The sequence below is a fragment of the Antedon mediterranea genome, chromosome 10 (assembly GCF_964355755.1).
Source record: "Antedon mediterranea chromosome 10, ecAntMedi1.1, whole genome shotgun sequence".
Lineage (NCBI taxonomy): Eukaryota > Metazoa > Echinodermata > Crinoidea > Comatulida > Antedonidae > Antedon > Antedon mediterranea.
In genome coordinates, this window is record NC_092679.1 from 19,773,680 (window position 1) to 19,801,346 (window position 27,667).

At 32.5% G+C, this 27,667-nt stretch overlaps 1 protein-coding gene across 1 annotated transcript; it reads right to left on the bottom strand.

Annotated features, from left to right (window-relative positions):
- Positions 1-521: 521 nt before the first annotated feature.
- On the bottom strand, positions 522-27,339 carry LOC140059836 (serine/threonine-protein phosphatase PP1-beta catalytic subunit). The gene is made up of 8 exons (XM_072105778.1): positions 27,251-27,339; positions 26,486-26,617; positions 19,589-19,819; positions 18,896-19,000; positions 11,595-11,666; positions 5,416-5,567; positions 4,692-4,826; positions 522-4,021 (listed from the first exon to the last, which is right to left on the bottom strand). Exons 1-8 carry the CDS (start codon positions 27,300-27,302, stop codon positions 3,923-3,925), a joined length of 978 nt encoding a protein of 325 aa, XP_071961879.1. The 5' UTR covers positions 27,303-27,339; the 3' UTR covers positions 522-3,922.
- Between the last annotated feature and the right edge of the window lie 328 nt (positions 27,340-27,667).

Sequence of the window (27,667 nt, forward strand, 5' to 3'; positions counted from 1 at the left end):
GGTTTTGCATACGGAAATTGCTCCTTAACGTACATTTAGTTACCAATGCGTTTACCGCGTTAACAAAAACGCAATTTCTTGATACAAAACTATTCATAATATCAATCAATCAATCAGATTTATATAGCGCCAGTATCCATAATAATGTTCAAAGGTGCTTGACAAAGTTAAGCAGGAAATGCCTCTGTGTAAAAATGGGTTTTTAGTCGTGTTTTGAAAGTGTTGATGTTTTCAGATGTCTTTATGTCGAATATCTATGTATTTTGGTGAAATATGTATGCACAACATTTTAAATACCACACTTCTTTCAAGAAACATATGGTTTACAATTTGAACTAAGGTTGATGTATAAACTAACTACCACACATCCATGCACTCAAATAAATTCATTCAAAGGGATTCAAACTATTTTTTTGAGCCGAGAATTCTGGACATGTCCTACTGGACATTGTTGACCAACCTATATCCACGTACCTCATTAGCAAGACAAATAAGTACAAATGACAACAATATAGACAAAAGAAATTATTTAACCTTTATTTACCAGAAGATGAAAATGAAAGAAATGAAAACGAGAAATTAAATATGATCTTTCTGCAAGTTTGATATGTTTGTTTTTAAAATTAACAAGAGTTTATAAAATATTAAGTTATTGTAAACTTGTGTTTGATGGTTTGAATTCAGTGGCGTATCCAGGATCATTAAAGCTCTGTCCGCACTATCAAACTTTATGTGATGTGCCCATATATGAGCAAGATGATGTCATATCACTACCATTATTTGGGAATGTCAATACCCTATTTGTACATATCACACTATTTTAAACACTAGTTTGATAGTGCAGACAGAGCTTCAAAAGGGTTGTTTATTAAACATACACTAACTTTAAAATAGTTAAAGAGTGGGGAGGGGGGTAAGGAGGACGTTGAGAGTGAACACCTTAGGGAGGGTATGGGGAGTGCTACAACACCCTAAGCTTGTTTGGATATGCCACTTGTCGTTGCTATTAAATACTGCCGATACCGACAACATATCTTTAAAACCTGTATTGCGCAATATGTAAAGAAACCTAAACTACAAATTCTATGTGGGATTTTCAATATTTCTTTACAAAAAAAACCACACAAAATCCAACACTCCAATCAATCCCTTTTAAGTAACCTTTTAACGAGATGAAATTTCGTCATTTTGTTAATCAAAACACCACCCAAATCATACAAAATAAAATGGCAATCACAGAAATCCATCAATATCTGAATAATCAATTTTGTAATTGTTTAATTTTTTCCCTGAAGTTCTCCGTCCAATTTCTTCATAAAAAGCATTTATTACAATTACAATTGAATAAAACAATGTACATATGAGAATACAGCCACCCTATTTGATAAGAGATACAAAAACGATTTGACACAATACGCATGTTAGATACATTGGTTGTAACTGCAACTAAATCATCATTTTCAGCCAATTCACAATTTATTATTAATTACTATTCTGTTATGATATTTCTAAAATTCAAATACTTGTTAAAAATGTTATAATTAATTATGTGATATACAAATACTGGTAATTAAATTTGCACCCTTTGTTTCTGCATCTAAAGCGTTTACAGCATTTATTTTGTCCAATCTATACATGCATTTAAGGAAACCTAAGTCAAATAATAAAGGAGCTTTTCTACAGTATTTACAAGCACATAAAGGGGAAACAAAATAAGTAATACATATTTATTTCTAAATATTATCTGATTTACATAAATACATCTACAACGCTATTTAAATTTATTTCTGAAAATAAAGTAAATCGGTGCAATTGTAATATTAATTACAGTGTTCTGAAAAAATATCATAAAATTTAAATCTTAAAATGCGGATAGATATCAAACTGGAGGCGTCATCTTAACGACGCCATGCATATAATAAAAACAACGTGAATGCTGTTTAAATTGCATAAGAAATGGAAAATTAAAAGCATTTAGAAATGATATTTATATTAAAAAGTCATAAATAAAATGCACAATACTCAATCTGGTCTAAAAAATGAGCGGAGATTACGATTTTATGGCTGGTAGGAATTGGTATACATGTAAGCTAAATGTAGCCGATACGAAAGACACTGCGAAATTGACATGGCCAGATATTGAATACACCCAGTACAAACATACACTACATAACACACAGGTTTACAAGACTTATTCTCTGCCATGATTATCACATATTAATTGACAAAAAGATGTACAATGTCCATATACAGAGACAACGCACCCATATATGGTCATCATTTGTCCATATACAGAGACAATGTACCCATATATGGTCGTTTGTCCATATACAGAGACAATGTACCCATATATGGTCGTTTGTCCATATACAGAGACAATGTAACCATATATGGTCGTTTGTCCATATACAGAGACAATGTACCCATATATGGTCGTTTGTCCATATACAGAGACAATGTACCCATATATGGTCGTTTGTCCATATACAGAGACAATGTAACCATATATGGTCGTTTGTCCATATACAGAGACAATGTAACCATATATGTCATCATTTGTCCATATACAGAGACAATATACCCATATATGGTTGTTTGTCCATATACAGAGACAATATACCCATATATGGTTGTTTTTCCATATACAGAGACAATGTACCCATATATGGTCGTTTGTCCATATACAGAGACAATATACCCATATATGGTTGTTTGTCCATATACAGAGACAATATACCCATATATGGTTGTTTTTCCATATACAGAGACAATGTACCCATATATGGTCGTTTGTCTATATACAGAGACAATGTACCCATATATGGTTGTCCATATACAGAGACAATGTACCCATATATGGTTGTTTGTCCATATACAGAGACAATGTACCCATATATGGTTGTTTGTCCATATACAGAGACAATGTACCCATATATGGTTGTCCATATACAGAGACAATGTACCCATATATGGTCATACATTCATACATGGCATGGCATAACAATGAAACATTTTGATGGCAAGTTTAAACTTCTCTTGAAAAATAATATGTAATAAATCCGACAGAGCTGTACATAAAAGAAAACAAAAATATTACATATTCTTTTTGTTTGTATTAACCATATAAAGTGTAACATTAAGATACAAAACCTGACTTGGAAAGTGGATTAAAATTCTTTTTCTTAAAAATCAAACTCACGGATAATCACAACTGTTGTTCTAAAAAATCATCTCAACAACCTTTGGAAATGATTGTTTTAATAAATAGAAACATCATGTTTTTAATATACCTAGAGAAATCAATACACAACTTTCTATATATAAAGGAAATAAGGAAAATCAATCAATAATAATAATATTAGTATCAAGGTAATAACATTTTTACACACAAAAATGTGTATGTTACAAACTTCGAGAAAATTGAAAAAATCGTTCTCGACTCAATAGAATATATGGTATAGTGAAAAGCTGTAAACAAACTATATCAGAATAATATTTGACAAAAACTGTAATATTCCGATATTTAGGCATGTATAAACCAAATATTGAAATATTAATATAATTTTTGTCAACAAATATAATTTGCTTACAAAAAAACAGCGAACCGAAAATATTTTGTGGCGTGATAACATTATTACCAACTGCAATGTAATTTACAAATGATTGTAACCTGCCTAGATGTTAACAAATTCTCTAATGTTTAAACCTTCTACTAATAAACCAAATGTGAAAAAGATGTTTTTTTAATATCTTCGCCAAAGATTTCATTGTGTCGACTTGTCCGTTGTCCTTGAATCTGTTCTTTTTTATAGTATTTTTTACATTTTTCTTCAAAAAAAATCACACCAACACAAATAGATTCGCCAGGCTTCACTAGGAGAGTCTGAACCAGATGACATCACCAGTCGCTGGTAGGAGTATGTTATTTCTTTTTCTGTGCTCCTTTCGGTGGTGTGACGGGCCTCCCTGAATTCAGTCCACCATATTGATACTTTGCTTTCTTTTCTGATGGTTTAAGTATCTGTAAAAAAAATTTAATCAAAATATTTTTATAAAATGTACAATGAAAAAAAAAATTGATTTTATTATTTACACATATTATGGGCGTTGATGACACGGAACCACTCAAATGTGTTGACGCATACACTGCGAGCAACTGACTACAACTCTACACAATTGAATGCAACTGACTGCAAATCACTGCAACTGACTGCAACTTAAAGCAACTGACTGCAACTTAAAGAAACTTACTGCAATCTCAATGCAAATTAACGGAACTCACTGCAACTTAACGCAACTGACTGCAACTCAACGCAACTGACTGCAACTCAACGCAACTGACTGCAACTTATTTTAGCACACAGTTGATATAAGCGCAGTTGAGTTGCATTTATTTAAAAATGTTCTACTTTTCTGAAACTACAGAAAGGAAATACCATCTGAAAACTGAAATCATGTGTGGTATGGGTAACTGTGAGCAATTGATTGCAATCAATTTGATGTCACCATAATTACTTGCACAAACTCATTTCCCTTCCAACTATGAACCATGTATGCAGTTTGGGAAACCAGGAATAGTTGAAAATTTTCAGCCATTCGTGCTTGTAATGGAAAATAATAAGAGAAGAGCACAATTTTTTTCTCTGCGAATGTTGTTTGTTTCGCGCGATAAGCTATAAACCATGACAAACCTGGAAAGAACACATGAGAGATTCATCTACGCTCATCATGCCGCCTGCATTATCAAACTCTCCGCAGTAGTTAGGCGCCGAGAATAGTGTTACCAGTTGTCGTTTTGCAAAGAACTCGTACCCATCTTCAACGACCTAAGAAAGAAAAGTCAAATAACTTATTCCACAATCCATATCTCTGATTTATTGGTGGAAAAAAAAGTTTTGTAAATGGATGGAAACTAAAGAGTTATGAAATCATCATTTTTACACGTCCAATTTCAATTGTGAGAGATGGTTTTAATGTGAGGTTACTGTACATACAGTATAAATATCTCAGCCTGTAAAATGGTCATTTATCACGAAAAACATACCAGCAAAGCATCTAGATAACATCCCTTGTGGAGGCTGTGCTTCATTATATAACTAATATAATTATAATATTATATGAATAACGAATATATGAATAATAATGGTTTTGCAATATTCAACAATCTTGAATCTTGTACTGTACTGTATTTATGATTGTCTAACCTTAAAATGCGTATTGATTTATATTTCTAGTTTTTAATCATGTAGTGTTTCAAAATACAAATTTCTAATCTAACAATTTTTATATTTTACAATGCTATGCAATCTTTAAAATTTTATCTTTTTTGTGGTGGTGGTGGTGCCTGAAATGCAAAATGAAAACACTTAACCATTTATACGAAAAATTTGTTATGACACAATCAAAAAAAGTTACCTGATGGGCTCTTGTTATAAGATCCAAATCATGTCTGTTGAGGAATTTATTGACAATATCAGCTCCGAATGTGAATGATACACCACGGTCGTTCTCTCCCCAGCCCTGTACATCTTTGTCTGGATCTGACCACAGAAGATCACACAGTAAGCCTAAAAAATAAAACACAAACTTTGAAATTATTACCTTTTAAATCTCTCAATCTAACTTTTTTTATATAATCTACAAAATGTATTTGTAAACAACTTTCTATAACCATAATGGGGTAAGGTTTGTGAGTAGGGAATGAGGTTTGTGGGTAGGGAATGAGGTTTGTGGGTAGGGGATGAGGTTTGTGGGTAGGGGATGAGGTTTGTGAGTAGGGGATGAGGTTTGTGAGTAGGGAATGAGGTTTGTGGATAGGGGATGGGGTTTGTGGGTAGGGAATGAGGTTTGTGGGTAGGGAATGAGGTTTGTGGGTAGGGGATGAGGTTTGTGGGTAGGGGATGAGGTTTGTGAGTAGGGAATGAGGTTTGTGAGTAGGGAATGAGGTTTGTGGATAGGGGATGGGGTTTGTGGGTAGGGAATGAGGTTTGTGAGTAGGGAATGAGGTTTGTGGGTAGGGGATGAGGTTTGTGAGTAGGGAATGAGGTTTGTGGATAGGGGATGGGGTTTGTGGGTAGGGGATAGGGGATAGGGTTTGTGGGTAGGGAATGAGGTTTGTGGATAGGGGATGGGGTTTGTGGGTAGGGGACGAGGTTTGTGGGTAGGGAATGAGGTTTGTAAATAGGGGATGGGGTTTGTGAGTAGGGAATGAGGTTTGTGGGTAGGAAATGAGGTTTGTAGATAGGGGATGGGGTTTGTGAGTAGGGAATGAGGTTTGTGAGTAGGGAATGAGGTTTGTGAGTAGGGAATGAGGTTTGTGGATAGGGGATGGGGTTTGTGAGTAGGGGATGAGGTTTGTGAGTAGGGAATGAGGTTTGTGGGTAGGGGATGAGGTTTGTAGATAGGGGATGGGGTTTGTGGGTAGAGGATGAGGTTTGTAGATAGGGGATGGGGTTTGTGGGTAGGGGATGGGGTTTGTGAGTAGGAATAAGGTTTGTGGATAGGGGATAGGATTTGTGGGTAAGGGGATGAGGTTTGTATAGAGTTGGGGTTTAAGGATTTCATACAGTACTGTAGGCCTACAACAAGATTCAATTTAACTTAAAATATTAAAAGTGTACAGAGTACAGTACTTAATAATATACCAACTATAGGAAATATATTTTACTAATGTGTTAAACATTTTGATATCTAATACTGCATTGAAACATACAAGTTGGGTTAGTCGTAAGTCAGGTCACCTTTGACCCTTGCTTCATTGTCATGAGCTGGGTGATATGCAAGTTTTGAATAATGTGTCGTGGTACAGACACCAGCTGGTAATGTACTATTTCAGATAAATGATATACATAGTTAATTAGTTCTATAACTATGAGAAGAAACAAATGATCTGCTTATATGCTAAATGAGAGAAAACAAATGTATTTATTATAACATGTACATTAGTAAGTACATTAACCTCGAAAATTAATAATAAATTAATTTTGCTTATTTAAAAATAAAAATAGTTTATTATTTAACCAAAAACTCATTGACTTTCAGACAATGGCTTTTCGGGTTGTTGTTTTTTTTTTTTTAATTACTGGTTTGATCAAGGTAAGGAGAATTTTTGAGTGATGGCATATAATCAAAAAATATTTTTTTTAGTGGGACAATACCACTGTCTTAGAAAGAGGGAAGTTCAGGAACATTTTTACTTTTCGGGTTAAGTTCTCCCCTTGACGGGGACAAGGCCTATATATCGGTTTATCCAGGTAAGCTAGACACGTAATAGACTATTGACAGTTACTTTGTCCAATTTTTGGAACACTTAAAAAGTGCTGACTGCGGACAAGACAATAATTAAGATACAACAGTTACAACTACGCAATTTAACAGGTGACAAACATTGGTTGATTTGGCTGTTCATTAACAGCTAGGGTGATACCTAATTACTGTTAATTTGGCATCTAAATTGAAACACCTTATACAGTGATGCGTTGTTTAATTACACGTGGCATTTCTACCATGGTCAAGGTTAGCACTAATGGATACATTCAACCCCCTACTACACTTTCAACTCTTTTGCAAATATACAATAGGCTATCTTCGAAGCATTTAATATAGTAATGTATGTTGCGCGTCGTTTGTCGGCATGACATAGAACCCTGTAGCTCCTCGCAAACGAAACTAATACGCATTATTTATAAAATTAGGCTTACATTAAATGAGTATGTGCATTTATATAATTTAATTATTCGAAAAATAATTAATGTTTAATATGAAATTATAAGGCGAATTATAGTGTTCCTGCAAATGTGCATGATGCTTGAATACTGTAGCCTGTATCTTCAGTTTACAGTCTTTTAATTCAATATTGAAATCACCAATGTTGTTTATAAATATTATAAATGGGCATGGAAAAAAAATGTTAATTTTATATTATGTAAATAATCTAGTTTAAGTTACCTTGTAAATAGGCCTATCACTTTTTTTCTCTAACTTTTATTTTACTTACTCTAGACACGCACCTTCATTCAAGAAATTTGGCTACTGTTTCAAAAGTGTATTATTATAGAACCATTAATATTAAGGACGCAAATATTTTTTATTTCGTTTATCCATATTAGAATGAAAACCTAGATGTATTGTTGGTTGGATATTGGGTAGGCATTAGTTAAAAGATTATAGTTGGTGTAATTTAGTGTATTTTTACACTACAGTTCAGGGGTGGATTCAAGGGGGGGGGGGGGGGGCTCTAGTCAGCTCGAGCCCTTTAAATTAAAATAAAGATAGGATATCTAATTAAGCCAGCAGTTCATTTCACTACTTTACTAGCCCTGGACCCTTACCACCTATTTCAAAATTCTGGATCCGCCACTGCCTGCTTACTGGCTCCCATTTAAAATGAAATGACTCTTTTATGACATGTTCTAGTTATTAAAGAATTATTAAATATTGTTTGGATTATTCATGAGCTCATGCATTATTTGCGAATATTATTAAATTTATGTATATTTCTAATATCAATATATCTTATTATTTAATAAATCTGTAATTGATTTATTATTTATCAATAACTACTATATTTAGGTATCCCAATGTAAAAATTCAAATTAATGATGGTACTTTTTCTTTCAGTTAATCAGAAGGAACTTACTGAACATAAACTTTTGCAATTTAAATGATTGAAATCGGATTATCCATTCAAAAGTTATGGTCCGTTAAAGTGCCCAAAAAACAGTGATTTTTGCTTGAAAAATGGCACTTTTTCTAATTATATTTGAACCCATTTTTGAAGGGTTATAACTTTTATACTAATAATTTTAAAGTTCTTATTTTTTCCAAACCCATAGATACAACAGAGTTGTACAAGAAAAATTTTTTTTTGGGTGTCCTCGACATTTTTTTTTTTAAATATCGCCCTACAAAATTCGTCCGAGGGCTTTTTACGCGTGATTTTCCCAATGTCTCAAAAATGCCCAAAAAGTTCCTGTCTTTAAATGATTCATAACTTTTGAACCAATGTGTGAATTAACTTCTTTTTTTTTGCATTGCATAAAATGTAATATGTATTTTAGTAAGGTTATTTATATTGACAGGTAGGTAATTCTGAAATACAACATAAAATATTGTTAAAAAATGTTAAAATGTGAAAAAAAAAATATTGCGTTAAAAAACTGTGTGGGTATTGTTTCTTTTCATTAAATATTATTTTTCGTAAGTATACATTTTTTTAATAATTCTAGTATTTAAAGTTATATTTATAATCATATATTATTTAAATTGATTTTCGAACCGCCAAAAATAAGAATTAAGCCCGTGCTTATTATGTGTTCGATTCCATTTGGAGCGCCGGGCCGAACGTAGACTCGGCCGCGCCTACTACAAAAGTTAAGATAGGCCCCTACAGCTAGCTAAGGTCTAAATAAAGCCTGACGCTAAATTCTGCCTAAGAAATATCGGGAAGAAATTTTTTATTTAACAAAGTAATTACCTCAATGGTATAATTGTAGCATGTTTAATTTTATTTCCCTTTCGATTATTCTAACCGAAAGTTGCACTTTGAATTGAAATATACGGAATAAAATTTAGGCCTAGAAACAGCGTAGACATAGACGGCAACACAGGCCAAAGCGCGTTTCGGCCGCCTACATAGAATGGCTTACGGCCGCTGCATAGCAAAATCAAAGCTTCTTAAATTTCTTCGGTACATTTCTTCCTAACGTACTTGCTTTATATAGTAGATTTATAAATATTCCACTTATTAAATAATTTAATAAATCGGTAAAATTGACGTTTCGAAGCAAATATTCCATGAGAGGCGACATTTTTCGACATGCCTCGTGTGCGGCGAAGACTAGTTCAGAAAATGGAACAGTCCACTGCAGGGGTTATCCAATCATTAATTAACGCGCTAATACATGCATACCATGCACATTGTCTGGGCGACGATAATTTAGTAATAAGCGGAGAACTGAATCCCCCCCGTAAGGAAAATGGTAAACACTGATATTTATGGTAGGGATTATTTTTTTCAGTGGTTGGTCTTGTTGGCCTCTTCGCACGAGGTCCACGCAAAGTCAAATAAAACGATGTGGTTTATCAAACAGAAATATAAATTAGCTTCAATTCAATACTAAATTAGCCAGATTTTGATAATGAGAAAGACTAAAAAATTCAATTTTTATCGTTAAAATTGACATTTGAGGCGGATGTACATAATAATAATAACCGATTTACATATCAAAATAAAGAGTATTTAACGCCTGATAACATGCAACAAAAATTACTCCACCACCTATTATGGACCTCGTGCGATCGTGTTTTGAAAATGGGTAGGTGTTTTCCAAAGTTATTTTTAGCGCGCGGATTTCGGCTCGCCGGCTTTTGTACCTCATTTTTAACTCGCGTTTTCTATTAAAATATTTAATAAACATAGATTAAAAGTATATGAAAATAATCCCTTAAACAAGATCTTTCCAGACATATAATTTTTATTCACATGTGTATATCAGAAATAGTATATTTTTAACTTCAAAGACACGTCACTTTTTGAAATTTCACGAACGTGTTAAAATCGCGGTAACGAAAATCCGCTTCATTGGGATACCTACTATATTACAATTGAAACTATATTGCTTCATTTTTTTTTCTTTAAATAATATTGTAAATTTAAATGTGTATAATATCAGGGAAGAGTGAAATTATTAATTTTATTCTTTAATTTTAATTATTCTTTAATTTTATTCTTCCCCGATATTATAAAATGTTTATAATTTATGTGTAAACCTGATGTTATAATGCATCTGATGTTAGTACCAAGTCACCTTGCATGCATACTTTAATTTATCTAATATACAATGTGTGTAATGACGTTACTGCAGCTCATCCAACCTTCATTTCAAACCCAGCATGGCGCCCAAGATCCCTGAATGTCTAAAATCCACCCCGACATCACCCGCCCAGTGCATTTGGAGCACCTAGTAATTAACAGCGAATAACTCCAAGTAAAAAACCAGCGCTGTAGCAATAGCGCTCGTTATTTCCCCCAGAATTGACCTCTGCCACACTCCACCTGCTCCAGTCAATTATGCTTTCATAAGGGAATTCCATAAATGGGCCGTACCATTTCTACATGGGATGACATGTTACATGTGTGCATTTAACATAGGCTCTATCATCATGCTATAATGTGCTTTTAATACTAAAGTATGTGTTCTTAATACATTTTAATTCTTTTATGATTGTACAATAAATTACTTGTTTTTATAGCATTATAAATTATTAATTGGTAATTATTTAATTACAGTTTTCTTTATTTACTATTTCATTTGTTTCATTATTAATTTATTTTCAAAAATGTTATAAAATAAACAAATTAATATATCATCATAATAAAAAATTAAACCATATATTTAATAGTCTAAAACATTTTTACTGATTAGTAATCAAAATATATTTACTATAGTTAACAATTATTATCTATAATAAAAAAAATGTTAATAATTATGTATTTATTAAATAACATCTGAGTTTTTTCATAACAAAGAAACCACAAAAACAAACATACACAATCACAAAATATAAGATTAAAAAACAGTGTTCTATATTACCTGTTTCTGGAACGTCTGTTGGTCGCATTATTCTCCTGATTTGTTCCATTGATTGCAAATCTGGTGACAACCCTACAAAAAATGATTATTACTTTATTAATAATCATAATTTAGATGATAACCCATTTAGAGAATGGTCTCTGAATACCTGAAGTATGATGTATAGAGATGGCAAAGATGTCCATTTGCCCGTTTCGAATAAATTGCCATTCTTGGGAAAATCCTGTAGTTCAACAGAAGATAAAAGCTCTACCTACACTATCAAACTAGTGTGACAAAAAAAGTCCCCAAATATGATATGTGATGCTTAAATATGGTAGTGATTTGACATCATCATGTCCATATATGGACACTGTCACACACATCACATTTTTTGTCACATAAAGTTTGATAGTGTAGACAGAGCTTTTTAACTAAAATGTATTCACTTTTTATAGGTAATCGGAATATCTAGAGCATACAGACACGATGTTACACTTTTTATTATGTCATCCAAATCCATACAGATGTAAACAGGCGCTAATTATCCATCAGGGACAGTGAACTAGTAGAATACCAGTGTAATCTACATACTAATCACAAAATATGTACTTAAGTTTTTAAAGTGTACACATGCAATTGTGCAAGCAGGACCTACTATGGTTTATAGTCCTTATCTGAGACTTCCTCAACGAAATAACATATTAATTAGCTTCTCAGATACAGCCTGAACTTAAATAACATTGAGTTGGGCATACTTGAATGTAGCGTTCCTTTCAACATGAATTAACATTGTTGATAATGGATTCAGTGGGTGTCTACTTGATAAGTCCGCTTTCATAACAGTACTAACTATCGCTATATAAGGTGACGTACACCTTGATACTATACAAGCCCACATCCTAAAGGGATGAATGAATAGCTAGATGGAAAGGATGGGGTAGATGGAAAAGATGAATAGCTAGATGGAAAGGATGAATAGGCAGATGGAAGGGATGAATAGCTAGATGGAAGGGACGAATACAGTAGGTAGATGGAAGGAATGAATAGGTATTGGAAGGCATGAATGGCTAGATGGAAGGGATCAATAGGTAGATGGAAAGGATGAATAACTAGATGGAAAGGATGAATAACTAGATGGAAAGGATAAATAGGTAGATGGAAAGGATGAATAACTAGATGGAAAGGATGAATAGCTAGATGGAAAGGATGGATAGCTAGATGGAAGAGATGAATAGCTGGATTGAAGGAATGAATAGGTAGATGGAAGGGATGACTAGCTGGATCGAAGAGATAAATAGCTAGATGGAAAGGATGAATAGCTAGATGGAAGGGATGAATAGATAGATGGAAAGGATGAATAGCTAGATGGAAGGGATGAATAGATAGATGGGTAGGATGAATAGTTAGATGGAAGGGATGAATAGCTAGATGGAAAGGATGAATAGCTAGATGGAAGGGATGAATAGCTAGATGGAAAGGATGAATAGCTAGATGGAAGGGATGAATAGCTGGATGGAAAGGAAGAATAGCTAGATATAGAGAATAGGTAGAAAGTAACAAAGAATACAGTACATAATGTAAATAGGCATCACTAAAGACAAAGTCTATGTATACCCAATATTACTATAGGATCCTTTTGAACAGATGGGAAGGTACTATAGTAGATTAAAAGCACTCACTCACACTGTGCTTGTGGGATGTTTCATCAGCTGATACAGTCCGCTTGCATAGACTTGCGTCAATAGACACCAAACATTTCGTTATTTAATTAGTGTTGCTTGTTCATTACAGTACCCAATGTGTGGTAAAGTACAGTAATGTGCAAGATTTTCTAATGTATATTAATTAAAGTAAAATAGCTAGTTACTGTTTATACAACAATGGCAGTATATATGGCATTTGTACTTTGATGATTTGTTCATTTTCAACACATTGTGTGAAGCATTAAATGGACCAGGTAACCACAACTGAATTTTGTACTTTATGATTATCTGGAGACAACATTTGTTGGTATTGCACATTTCCATACACGTACTGTAGGTTATCAAAATGGCCGAAATAGTTCAGAGACGGTTTTAAACTACTGAACACGCTCTGGGAAAGCTCTTTCCTACTTAGTATAGTAACTGTATAATGTCCTACAATTACTAAGCTAAAAGTAAAATTCACAGTGAAATCATAAATCACTTTAGTATATTGTCCTATGCTAAACTTAAAGCATTGATATGAGATAGTCCTACTGTATATTATAAGCCTGTGTTGTGTTGAGCAATAGTTTTACACCAACACAACTAATCTGCAATTTTATTTATACCGCTCTGGGATAGATATCTTTCCTACCTAGTACAGTTCTGTATAATAATGTCCTACAATTATAATATAAGCTAAAGGCCCATTCACACTAGGACGATAACGATCAACGATAATAGACAATAATTTGCATTTTTCATACATAAAATAAAAGAAATATAAAACCTTTTCATTCTAGAACTATAGAATAACCATCTATGCTTCCTTTGATGAAAATTATATTTTCACACGTCCAATCAAATGACGTCATGATTAGTAAGTAAGAGCAATAATATCGTGACAATACAACGATTTTATTGTTTTTATGTATCATGACGTCATTTGATTGGAATTTTAAAAATATTATTTTTATCAAAGACAGCATAAATGATTATCCTATAGTCCTAGAACAAAACCCTTTCTAATTTCTTTTGTTTTATGTTAAAAAAATGCATGCTTATATATTTATTGTCGATCGTTATCGTCCTAGTGTGAATGGGTCTTTAGTCACAGTGAATGAAAAACATATGCTAGTAAATCCTATGCTAAAGCATGACATGGGATAGTCCTACACTAAGCCTGTGTCATGTTGAGCAATAGTTTTACACCAACAAAACTAATCAGCAGTTTTATTTATACCAGACCTAACAATTAAAATCAAAGTGAAAGAGTGATATAAAGCATACAATGGGTCATAATACAATAAATACAAAGGCAAGTTATTTTTATTGGGTTTTTTTTGGATGAATCATTCGTGTGTTAAGTAATATCCTTTCCTGACAAAGGAAAAAGCATTCTGAAAAGGGAAATGTTTGTCTTCCATATTATTGATATTCAGTAGGTGTTTCTAATTAATCAAATTTTCTACGTATCTAAAGCTCTGTCTACACTATCAAACTAGTGAGTTGTTCCCAAATATGGTAGAGATATGCCTAAATAGTATATAAGAATATGACATCATCATGTCCATGTATTTTTTTTGTCACATGAAGTTTTATAGTGTAGACAGAGTTTTAAACTCCATATCACTGAGATAGTGAAATGGGGTTGTAAAAATCCATTATTTAAAAGTCCTACCCCATCCTTCTCCGGGAAAAATAGAAAGTAAATTTTCTAATTTTCCCATTATTTTTTGTTTGTTCAGAGTTGATATTCGAACAGGAAAATTAGTTATCGTTAAATCGACCTAGACAGTGAAAATAGGTAGTAAGATTTCATAAACAGGTAAAAAATTTAGATGTCTAATTTTCACTTTTGTCTTTGTTGCGAGTTTAATTATATACTGTTTGATAAGGAAAACGTTTTTAAACTTAATATATAGCCTAAGATATTGAATAAAAATCATGTAAAATTTACACATATTCTTTTGGTTTTTTTTTTGCTTGAAGTTGAATTGTTGAAATAGACAAAAAACATTTTAAATGTTATAAACCAAGAAAAAAAGGTAGTATTTTTTTTTCCAATGAATCATTTCCAGCATTTCCCATGTTTTCCATAATTACTTGATTTGCTTATTTCCTAGCCTTCCTTTCACTCGCATAAATTGGACTGGAAATCTCTATTCTGTATATACTACATTTTATGTTCTGGTTTTTAAAAAAAATTTAACGTTCATAGCAACATGCCTCTATCATAGAAATTGTCCGAAAATGAATGACATCCAGGACAAAATTTCTGTATAAGCTAGATTAGAATTTGAATAAAATCCTGAATACCAACAAATTAAATTAGATATTTTGGATATTTATCATCACAACATTTCAATCTTAAGCATTGATACTGTAAGTTAATAAAATGCTATAAAAAAAAAGAATTATACAATAAAGGATCATTCTATTGGTCATATAACTTAAAAGACTATAATATAATTTCAATACAATTTTTGTATAATCTATAATTATTTATTATCTCTACTATTTAATTTATTATTAATATTCATTTATTATTGCATTAATATTCTATGGTGAGAAAGAATAGGTAAACTTATAATTTCTAAAATTGAGAAGCTGTACAGAAATTTATTTATTTAGTTTACAACAACAGACAAGATATCTAGGTCTAGTTCATCATAATGAATTCTGTGACTGTTCCAAAAATAGATCACGGATAGTAAATGGTTTTCAGCGTTGTACACTATCAAAGCATTATTGAATAGAACATTTATACTACAGTCTTTATAAAACCTATTAACAGCAATTTGGAAAATAAATATGTCATCTCCAACCTTTACATTTACATTTCTTTCACAAACAGATCAATTAATATCAAATTGTATGACTACTATATTATATTAATTCATAATAACTATGATCCTACTGACTGTATATAGTAATTGCATCTTATTTTTAAATTAATAATAAACATACACACGCCTTTTTGCAAGCAAACACATTACTGTAAATAAGCCCATGCTTAAGTACAGTAGTATAAGCCCATGCTCGAGTACTATAAGCCCATCTATTTAGGCTAAATATGGATATAAGATTTTGGTAAATACTGTACCAATCCGAATATAATCCCACCCTCTAATTTTAACCACATTTTGTACCCAGACCCCATTAGACTAAACTTAGTCCTATACTGTAATCGCAAACATTGCTACTGAAATAAAAACGTATGATAATATGAACTACTTTTAAGACCTACATTCTAGACAACAGTACTTAACAAAATGGTTATAAATCTGGCTATATGACATACATTCAATCAGACTTTCTATGGATACAAGAGTATATGTAATAGGTCAAAGAATCTTTATCTCGTTGTAAATCAAACGAGTCTATTTTGAGTTGTTGGCTAAACAAATATAAGCTACTAGTTTATGTTGCATCAAATGACACTATAGACAGCTAAAATAGCAATAGACCAATAACTACTACACTGCATTCATTCTCTAATGTAACAGGTCAACAGGGTAGGGTCATTGAGCTAGAGTTACGATGGGCTAGGGTGAGCTGGCTAGGGTCATTGAGCTAGAGTTACGATGGGCTAGGGTGAGCTGGCTAGGGTCATTGAGCTAGAGTTACGGAGGCTAGGGTGATCAAGCTAGAGTTACTGAGGATAGAGCAATCCTGTCAGAATTTTGGAAGCTAGGGTCATTGAGCTAGTGTTATAGTTTTATACAGGCTGGTGTGATCGGGCTAGGGTCATTGAGCTAGCGTTACGGAGGGTGATCAAGCTAGAGTTACTGAGGATAGAGCAATCCTGTCAGAATTTTGGAAGCTAGGGTCATTGAGCTAGTGTTATAGTTTTATACAGGCTGGTGTGATCGGGCTAGGGTCATTGAGCTAGCGTTACGGAGGGTGATCAAGCTAGAGTTACTGAGGATAGAGCAATCCTGTCAGAATTTTGGAAGCTAGGGTCATTGAGCTAGTGTTATAGTTTTATACAGGCTGGTGTGATCGGGCTAGTGTCATTGAGCTAGCGTTACGGAGGGTGATCAAGCTAGAGTTACTGAGGCTAGGGCAATCCTGTCAAGAGTTTTGGAAGCTAGAGTCATTGAAGCTTGGTTACCAAAGATGAGGTGATCTGGCTAGGGTCACTGTCCCCAGCTGGGGTTATTGAAGCTAGGCTATGACAAAGAAGCTAGGGTATCCTCAAGTCAGGGCTTACTATATAATAATTACTTTCTGAAATAATCAAAATATCTGCTTAAATAACAACTGAACAGTATGGGGTTCTCAGATTCTAAAAGAGGTCAAACAAGAGGTTCACCATGAAATGTATAGTTTCAAGGGTTGGAATATTTTAAATGCAGTATTCAATACAACACAATTATACACAGTATTTATATCCTCTTGTTGTTACATAAAGCATGAACTAACTTTCATAGAAAGGGAACAATAAAATTAAGCATGATCAAACTGAAATATAGTATTAATAAAATTATGAAATCCAGGAAACATATAGATAATAATATTAATATTGTCTCACATCTTGATCTTCTTCAAGGCCCACTTGTAACCACTTTCAAAAAGCCCTTAAACACTTGAGTCTGAACATGTTTATTATAAGAAAGACATACAAAGCTTTGCAGAACATTGCAAACCAAAAAATCTGGGTTAAATCCAAGACTCTTCTTCTTGCCTATAGTTCTGGTGGTTAAGGCCCATTTACACTAGGGCGATAACGATCGACGATAAAAAGATAAATATGCAAAGAATTTTAAAAAGTTTTCATCCTAGAACTATAGGATTATCATCTATGCTGCCTTTGATGAAAATAATATTTCCACACGTCCAATCAAATGACGTCATGATTAGTAAGAGCAATAATATCGTTACAATACAACGATTTTTTTGTTTTTATTGATCATGACGTCATTTGATTGGATTTTCAAAAATAATATTTTTATTCAAATTAAATACAGCATACATGATTTTCCTATAGTTCTAGAAAGAAAACTGTTCTAATTTCTTTCGTTTTATCCAACAAAAATCTATGTTTTTCTATTTATCGTCGATCGTTATCGCCCTAGTGTAAATGGGCCTTTAGTCTTGAAGAAGAAGGTGTGTGCTGAACAAATCTGGATTATGTGTACTTTAAAAGAACCCTAGGTACATCTTCAGAAGAATATGGGATTACTGTACCCCCTATATCTGGTTAATTTCAACCCCTGCCATTTTGGACATGAATGAGCACTATTTTATGACAACACAAAAACAGACTTCAAGTAGTTGTCTAAAGGCCAGCGTCATACGACAAGGCCTGAAAAGTCGTCACATCGGGAGCAAATTAAACATGCTCAAAGTTCTTGCAATGACCTAAAACCTATGCCCCATGCTATCTCAATACGACCATCTTGTCGAGATTCAACTCAGACAGCCCCAACGAGTCAAGATGTTTAGTCAGGCCTGTCTGAGTTGGCCTTTAGCTGCATGTTACAAGTTATTAAATTGTTTGTATCTATATGCCAGTGCTTTAGACTATGGTGGCTCTCAGGTACAGAACCACTTAAAAATTTGTGATCCAGGCTATCGTAGGTGATTGGGGATAGGGTTATACCTGTAGAAATAATAGACATACTGTACCTCCATGACAGCAGAAAATCTTCTCGTCTACAATGGCTGCAATTGGTAGGCAGTTGAAACAATCTGTAAATGTCTTCCACAGTTTAATATTGTACCTTCGTTTACCTGTAACATTCAAATCAACAAGTTTATTTCTATTTTTAATTAAAGAAAGGTCATGATGCAGTCACAAGAATTATATATAGCAGAGAATTAAAGCCATTATAGATTTTCAAAAGCATAATCTTATATACTGCATATATGGCACTGGTATATATGGCACTGGATAACAATTGTTGAGCGAAAGTAGCATAATTCTCATAAAATCCTTATTTATATCTGGAAGGTCACTCACTACCCAGTACCAAAAGACTGGTGTGTGTCCTTAAAATTTGGCAGGTCAACTTCGGCCTCTAAACTAAAGCCCTGCTAAACTCCCCTACCACCAGACACCTTTGGGCTAGCCTACTATGTCTGGTTTTCCAGAATTTTGGTATTTATAATGTTTGTTTAATCATAAAATAAACCTTTATGTTGGTTTATCCATGTAAGCTAAGCACGATATAGACTAAACTGTATTTAAAAACACATTTTAAAAATGTATTACTGTAATGACTGAGTTATCCAAGTACATCCTTAAAAATAAAACTAAGTAAATGTACCGAAAAATTGACTAAAATGTGTGAAAGAGTAAAAAATCTGTTAAAAACTTACATTCATCGTAAAACCCATAAATTCTGTTGATACTGGCACATTCATGGTTACCACGAAGTAAGAAGAAGTTTTCTGGATATTTAATTTTATACGCCAGAAGAAGACAAATTGTTTCCAATGACTGTTTACCCCTGTCTACATAATCTCCCATAAACAGGTAATTTGAATCTGGGGGAAAACCTCCATACTCGAATAACCTCAACAAATCTGTAAACTGCCCGTGAATGTCACCTGTAAAACAAGATTGTGTCTTTGTTAAAGTTTCTAGAATATTTTCTTTGTAATTATGGGTGACATGGAAAGTCTAAAGCCCTGTCTACACAATCAAACTTTATGTGACAACAAAATATGATGAACATGATGATGTCATATCACTACCATATTTGAGCATATCACACTTTTTTTTTCAAATAAAAATAGTTTGATAGTGTAGACAGATTAATATACCATTACCAAAAGTCCAATTTTGCAATAACTTCCTACACTGTATGTATGATATCTAAAGTATACTGTACATCCTAGATTGTATATTAAAGTCAAAATCCTTCCTATAGTACTGTATTGTACTTCTCACCCCCACCAACCATAAATTTCTATAAAACCAAGAGAATATAAATACAGCACAGTATCTACCTCTGAACAAACAAAAATATACAGAAGTATCATTACTTTTTTTAGTGAGCTATATACACAAATTTGCCACATAATTAATAAACAACTGCTATTAAATGCTAATATAAAAAAGGCTTTCTATTATTATTAACATAAAAATAACTTTATTATTATTATTAATTAAATATATTTTATGAAGATTTCAAAGCATTAATAAAGTGTTACTAAAAGAATATTAAATATTGTCTAACTTTTATGTTATGAGAATTTTATAGATTTGTACTGTACATAAAAGTATCATCAAACACTGAAATAAATATCTACTCTTTTCCAAATTTAATCTTGCACTTTTCAGTATTAAAGTAGTTTAGCCTAAGGATGCGATAAGTGTATAAAAGTTACAATACACACTAAACAACTACTGTACTATAGTATCTATCAAGCCTATAGTTGAATGGTAACTAAAGAATGCACGGAATGTATACCATAATGCACTAGGACATGCTGGCCTAGCAAGTAGCTAACACAGACCATTCATAGAATAAAACCAGTATGGAACCCCGGGATGCAGGATAGCCGTCGCTACTACAACCAGAACAGCTGATGTCCGTCCTCTCACCTGGACATTTAATGTACAAAATTCATTCATATCTGGACTTGTGTTTATAGAACAATTTTTTATATTTTTAAATATTTTTATTACACACTAATATTATCAAATTGCCAAAAATACCAATTAATTTCAGAAAAATTTCAGAAAAAACAAACAATTCAAAGAAAATGAAAAATCGCACTAAATAGGATTTCTCCCATTCAGCATTCTCAATGATTTAATTTACATTTTTAATATTTTAAAAAGACTTTAAAATTTATTTTTAGGGTGATTTAAATTTCACCTGACTAATATTTTCAATTTATTATTAGGCCTACTGTATTCCAAATAATTCCTGTTGTTAAAGGAAATAGGATGGGAATAACTACCACAATATTTCCTTTATTAAATCCATTTTGTAATTTATACAGTACTGTTTGTGTGTGAAGTCATATTTTAACACAAATTGTTGTATTATGGGGTTCATGACACTAATAGTGTTGTAATGTCAAAGTCTTTAATATTATTTACCGATTTTGACAGTAATAATTTGTAGATTATTAGCACTTTTTTTACATTGTAAGCTTCTATTATTATACAAAAAACTACAGACTAAACCAAATACCAGATGGCTGAGGGAAACACCGTTGAAATAAAGAATAAAAATCTCCTATCAAAATGAATTTAAGGGAAATACTTAAAGACCCCTTCCCTGCAATTTTGGACGTTTTTTGGAAAATAATACATATATATCACTTTAAAAACATTAAACCATGTCATTCCTTGTCTTAAATGTACGTTTTATGGTAAATTATGATAAAAAGTGAGAAACAATGCACTACCTAATTAGCTTGCGGCGATCGACCTCTCGTGGACGGTCTTAGGCCTAGCCTAGCTAGGCTTAGTTTTGTAGGCCTAGCTGGTAAACATCGATAACGTACGAACATCGTATGCTAGCTATATATCTAGCCTGACGTTGTATAGTTGCTGCATTAACTGTCTTTCTATTTTTGCCAGACTCCGTTGATACAAATTGGGGAAAACCCGGTATTTTCGCTGAAAAGTTAGGAGTCTTCCATTTGTTTTGGCTTCACGATCGATCGAAAAGTGGGCGAATTACAGGTGAAAAACAAAAATATCAATCCGCGCGCAATGCATTTTGGAATTTATAGCAGGCCGCTATACAGTACAGGACAGAATTATTGCAAAAATCCCAACGCATTCAACACGTTGTCGTTGCGTTGTGTTTGCGTTGCGTTGAACGGCTTTCAACGTTTAGTTGTTTATTCAACGAAAGTCATTATCAGCATGTCAAGTAAACAATTAGTTATTTCAACGCTAGCTGCTGCAGCACTAGACTGGCCGATTGCACCGTTGCACGCCTGAACGATCAGTAACAACAACAGGCAAAATACCTATCGGCAGTCACTACCAGATATTTTAATATAAATAAAATATATATGAAGCTTAGATATATTTTTAAGTATTGAACGGACAGTTACCAAATAAAACACACAGTGATATTTCCCAGTGTTTAGTGAAGGAAAACATCGAATAATAAGGTCGATGCCAAGTCTAACAGTTAACACTGTACTGTAGGCCTTCCGGGGGAAAACACGATCTCACGTCGTAAAATCAAACAACGTGGAAATTACTGACATCAACACATGAGGCCGCCACCCTGGTTTCCTCAAGAAAAACACCACGTGTGTTATGACGTATTTAACGATCGTTAATGACGACGAAGTAATTAATTTTATTTAGGCCTACATTTTTTAGCTGTTCGAGATTCAAGAGTTAAGTTAAAATATTGTTTCTCTATTTTGGTTTTTATTTTATAATTGTCCCATTGTTTGTTGTAATGTAATTTGAAAGAACTAAAAAATTTGACGTGTCCGACACCCATGAACCAATTTAAATCTTTATAAATCGAACAACATTACATTTTTAAGTACAAAAAGCGTTTTGAATACGTTAACAATAGAGCGTGTTGAATGTATTGAACCCGTTGACCGTTCCTTGACGACGTTAAACAATTGAATCCCATAGCGTTGAACGCGTTGAAAACGTTGCGCGTTTTGAAAAGCATCACGCTGTAAACTGATTAAAATGTTGGCTGTTCGCTCGCATATTCTCGCAACTCCCATCCCATTCATACAGTTTCAGGAGGAGGCCAATATAATTATATTAAGAAACAAAACAATAGTATGTTAAAGAGAAACGCCTAAACCTCGCCTGTAATAATATATTGTCTTGCATCAGAATAAAGTGGTTCTTTATTCTGAATTGTTTGGTTATTCAAATATTTGTGGGTTACACCTTGGCGTGAATAATATGGTATGGCACAGGTTTTGATTTTAAAGAAAACGCCTAACATTGCCTATTGTCATCAAATTGGTCATTCCTATTTCTTGGTTATTATATTTAACGCTTTTCTCTGCATGGGTTACGTTAGGCATCACAATAATTAATTTATAATATAATACATGATAATGATATATTTATGGATAATAATAAAACTAAACGATTTTTTCCCTTTTAATTACGCGTTATTTCATAATGAATGAACTCTTCACCTTTCGATCAGTTCGTCCCTCACGTCACGAAAAGCATGCGTGAAAAAGACGACGACCATGCTGGATCGTTATGTTGGTGGTGTATTGTTGCCTTCCATGGCGGCGGGTGTAGGCTACGTTGTTTTTATAAATAATCGAGAAAAATGTAGTACAGTACTGCGAAGTTTTTAGTTTGGAAATAATTAATTACGATGTGACCTAGCCTCCAAGATTCACCGCCGCCTTAACTTTGGTATTTAATACTCCAGTTAATATAGGCACACAGTAATTGAGGACATGACCACTACTTTTAACTGCGATGGCAGACGCGGCTCATATACACACGGGGCCTACTCGTTAGTAGTAGGCCTAGCCTAGTGTAATATATTAAGCTAGGTTTCCGCGGAAAAATACACATTATGTTTGTTTTCTTAAATATTTGTAATACTGTATTTTATACTATTACTACTACTACTAATACACACTGGCAATCTGTAAATACCATACGAATCCGATTGTTCGTTATTTCAACGCAAACTCAACGCAACACATTGTGTTGGTTGAATAAACAGTTCAACGAACTCAACACTTTCAACGCCAACGGACAACGCAGTTTCAACGCGTTGTCAACACTTTAACAATGCGTTGAATGCGTTCAAAATCTGCAATAATTCTGTCCGGTACTGTAATTATTCGAATCGATTTATTTTTCACATTTTTAACCGTTTAAAGACGAAAAAAGTTATCGCAATAGGACCATATAGTATTATTTTTACATTAAATATAGTTTGTGATCTTAAATTAGATCTAAAAAACGTAGGGAATGGGGCTTTAAATATTTATTGAGATAAGTTAAATACTTAATATTTAAGGGAAATATCTCACTTAAGTGTGTTTGGTGAATACGGCTAGGAATTCACAAAAGCAAACTTACAGTGGGTTAGTAAGAATTTAGTAATTCGCAACGGTTATGGTAGTTGGCGTGTGGGCCGCACCTGCCCAGAATAAATACGTTTCAAACAGATAGTTTGTTTTTGTTGGTTCTTGTATGGGGTTAACGGGGACTGAGATGAGATTTCTACTACTTTTTTGTTGGTCGATGAAATTACAGAATAGAGGTTTATTGGTGTACGTTACACAGTATAGATAGTAGTATTATATGATACAACACATTGATTTATGAGTGAATGTGATTGATAAGCCTAGTCTACAGTACAGGTGAAGGCATACTGTATGTACATTCTAATGTGCAATAAGGGACAATGTTATAACAAACATTTAGCCATCATCGGATACACTGTGTTAATAATACTAATGAATCATTACATATTGAACGTAACAATATTCCTGACAGTATTCCTGCTCTATTGAGTATTAATGATGTGCCAGTTAACAATACTATCAGATAGATAAGATCATATTTTTACTTGTCCGAATAAAAAAAAATTTTTCAAATTACTTCCGTTAATAACATTACTTTTTTCTTTCTTTTTAAATTGTTTATAAAATGTAAAACATTGATATTAAACTTTTGGCCTTGGATTTTGAACCTAAATAAATTGTTTAAATAGCATTATCTATTTGTTTGTATATTTATCTAATTGTCTAGAAAATTGCATGATTATTTACACTCACAGGTACAGTATAAAAACAGCGACTAAACAATCATATGTTGGTATCAACAGCTATATACTATAGGTAATATTAAAGTCTCCTCATTAAATTCAAACTAACTGGAACTAACAATTTTTTTTTTATTTGGTCTAAAGATTAGGACACAAAATAAACAATAACAACAACTGAGTAAAGTTCAAAGGTTAAACCTTAATGACAGTTTTGGTGCAAAAACAAATATTATCCTATATCATCAGTACATTACATTTATATTGTATGTATAAATATCCATTATAAGATAATGAGGTTCAATGTACACTTAATTCAAATTTTTTAAATAGAGAACTTATTTTAAAATTATTAAATAAAGTCAAATAACAAACCAAAATGCACATTTAAGCAACATTTTAAACCTACTAGACTAAATCTCATTAACCAATGAATGTAGTGTTATAGTTCACAAACCTGGTTAAAGATTTCCCCAGGGATATTAACCATAATTTATAACTAATGCATGTTTACAAAAGTACTGACCTGGGATTTTGAAATTAAATACTTGCGATGGTAAATATTATTTTAGAGAATCTTCTCGACAGAAATTAATTTATTGAAAAAACTTATTACGATGACATTGATGAATTATGTTTAATTTTAAATGGATTCTCGGAAAATTAATTATACATTTTATCGTTTAATAAAACTCATCCTCTACCAAAAAACATAGTCCACTGGCACTTGAATTATAATAATACTAAATATAGAAAATAATGTCATTTTATTTTAAAATGCTAATCTATAATATAATATTCATTAATTTTATATTGTCTAGTAGAAACTTAATGAATATGAAAAATGTGCACAAAATTAACCTAGCTAAAAATGAACCTTGGATACTTGTCATACATCAGTGCACTCTATCGAAATGAAATGATAGCCAAATGAGAAAATATGTCACAACACCATAGTATTTATTTTAACTAAACTCTCTTAGTCCAAGATGGAATTTTTAATGCTAAAATTTGGGAATTGAACTAAAAAAATATATAGTTAGATACAATAGAAGCAGTAATGAGCTGTTAAAACTGAATGTGTTTGCTGAAATAAAATGGACAGTTCACGATTGGTAAACATGTTTCTTGATTCAATTCAATGTAATTAGGTTAGATTTACGTTACTACAATGTAGATCATGTTGGTTACAAGTTAACATAAATTAACCCAATTTTCATCCTAAACTTATGAATGAAGTGTCGTTTAAAACAAATATACTATTCTCATCATCAGAACTGAAATCAACGCCTAGTAGAGTAATTAAATACCAATAACACAGGTAGTATTTAAATGTTTTTTTTTTTAATTTTTATGTTTATTTATTTTTTTAAATAAATGATTTCAACCTATGAGCTGCATGTTGACTTTTCGTTTAATATCAATAATAAATAATTAATTTGTGAGTTTTTAAATGATACATTATTAAAATAAATAATTAAATATGTTTTTAAAAAATAAATAAAACAATATTTACCACATATTTTTAGAGGTGCTTCTAATTCTAGTAATATTGGTTGACTAAGAAAGATCTCTCTTGACTTTACACATAATCCTCGAACTTCTGCCTCCGATAATTGCACTTGTTTACCAGGTTTACAACCTCGAGCTTAAAAAAACAGAACAAAAAATTAACTATGAAAATTATTTTTTAAAATTAAAAAATGAAATTAAAATGCAGCCAGCCTTATCTGTTTAAAAGTTTAAACAAATTTTTATCAAGACATTCTGCACAAGAAAGTTCAGTAATTATTACTAATACCAGGCCTAGGCTTTTAGGCTAGCCTAACAGACACGAAAAAAATGTAGTATGATAATGATTGAATTGAATAGAACTGTCAAACTTTCTTGTTTTTCTTTTCTTTCTTTCAAAATTCAACTTCCTCATTAAATACCTCAGTAGTAAAAATGCATTTTCTACAAGATAATAATTAACCATATATACTGTAATTGAAGAGATATTAGATGGCAGTATAAACATTTTTTTTAAGTTGACAAGCTAGGCAGGTCCACGAGTTATTGAACGACACCATGGGAAGAGGCTAAACAACCTCCGTTCTCTCGACCGGCAATCCTGTCATCGTCAAGGAAGTAGGGCCTACGCCCTCGAAACAAACATCAAAATTAAGCATTAAATATCATGAATTCTCTCAAATATTTACAATATTAAGGAGAACATATCGTTCATTATATCATCTAGTAAATAAAAGTTTGCAAAAGATGCAAAAAAAGTGGAATTTACCTTCTAAAAGCTGGGAAATAATAGAGGTTATGTTCAGATCGCTCTCCGCCATGGTGAGTAACTCTGACGTCACTGCCCACCAGCAAACACCATATTTGGATAGAGCGCCGCCAACTAGGGTCTAAAAGATCGTTGAACTTTCTCATACCTTAAGGATACATGTAAATAATATATGACAATCAATAATTAATAATAAAAAATGTTATTTTTTTCAAATTATTATTATGAATATGAGTATAATAAACCTTACTAGTGCTACTATTCATTCATGTATTACTGTATCAATAAACTATATACATCTTCCCCATAGTAACCAGGTATAATACCCCCAGCAGTAATTAACCACATTTAATATTTGAAATAAAAACTAAATTATATTTAACTTTTTACTTGTATTTGTCCAGTTTGTAAATATGA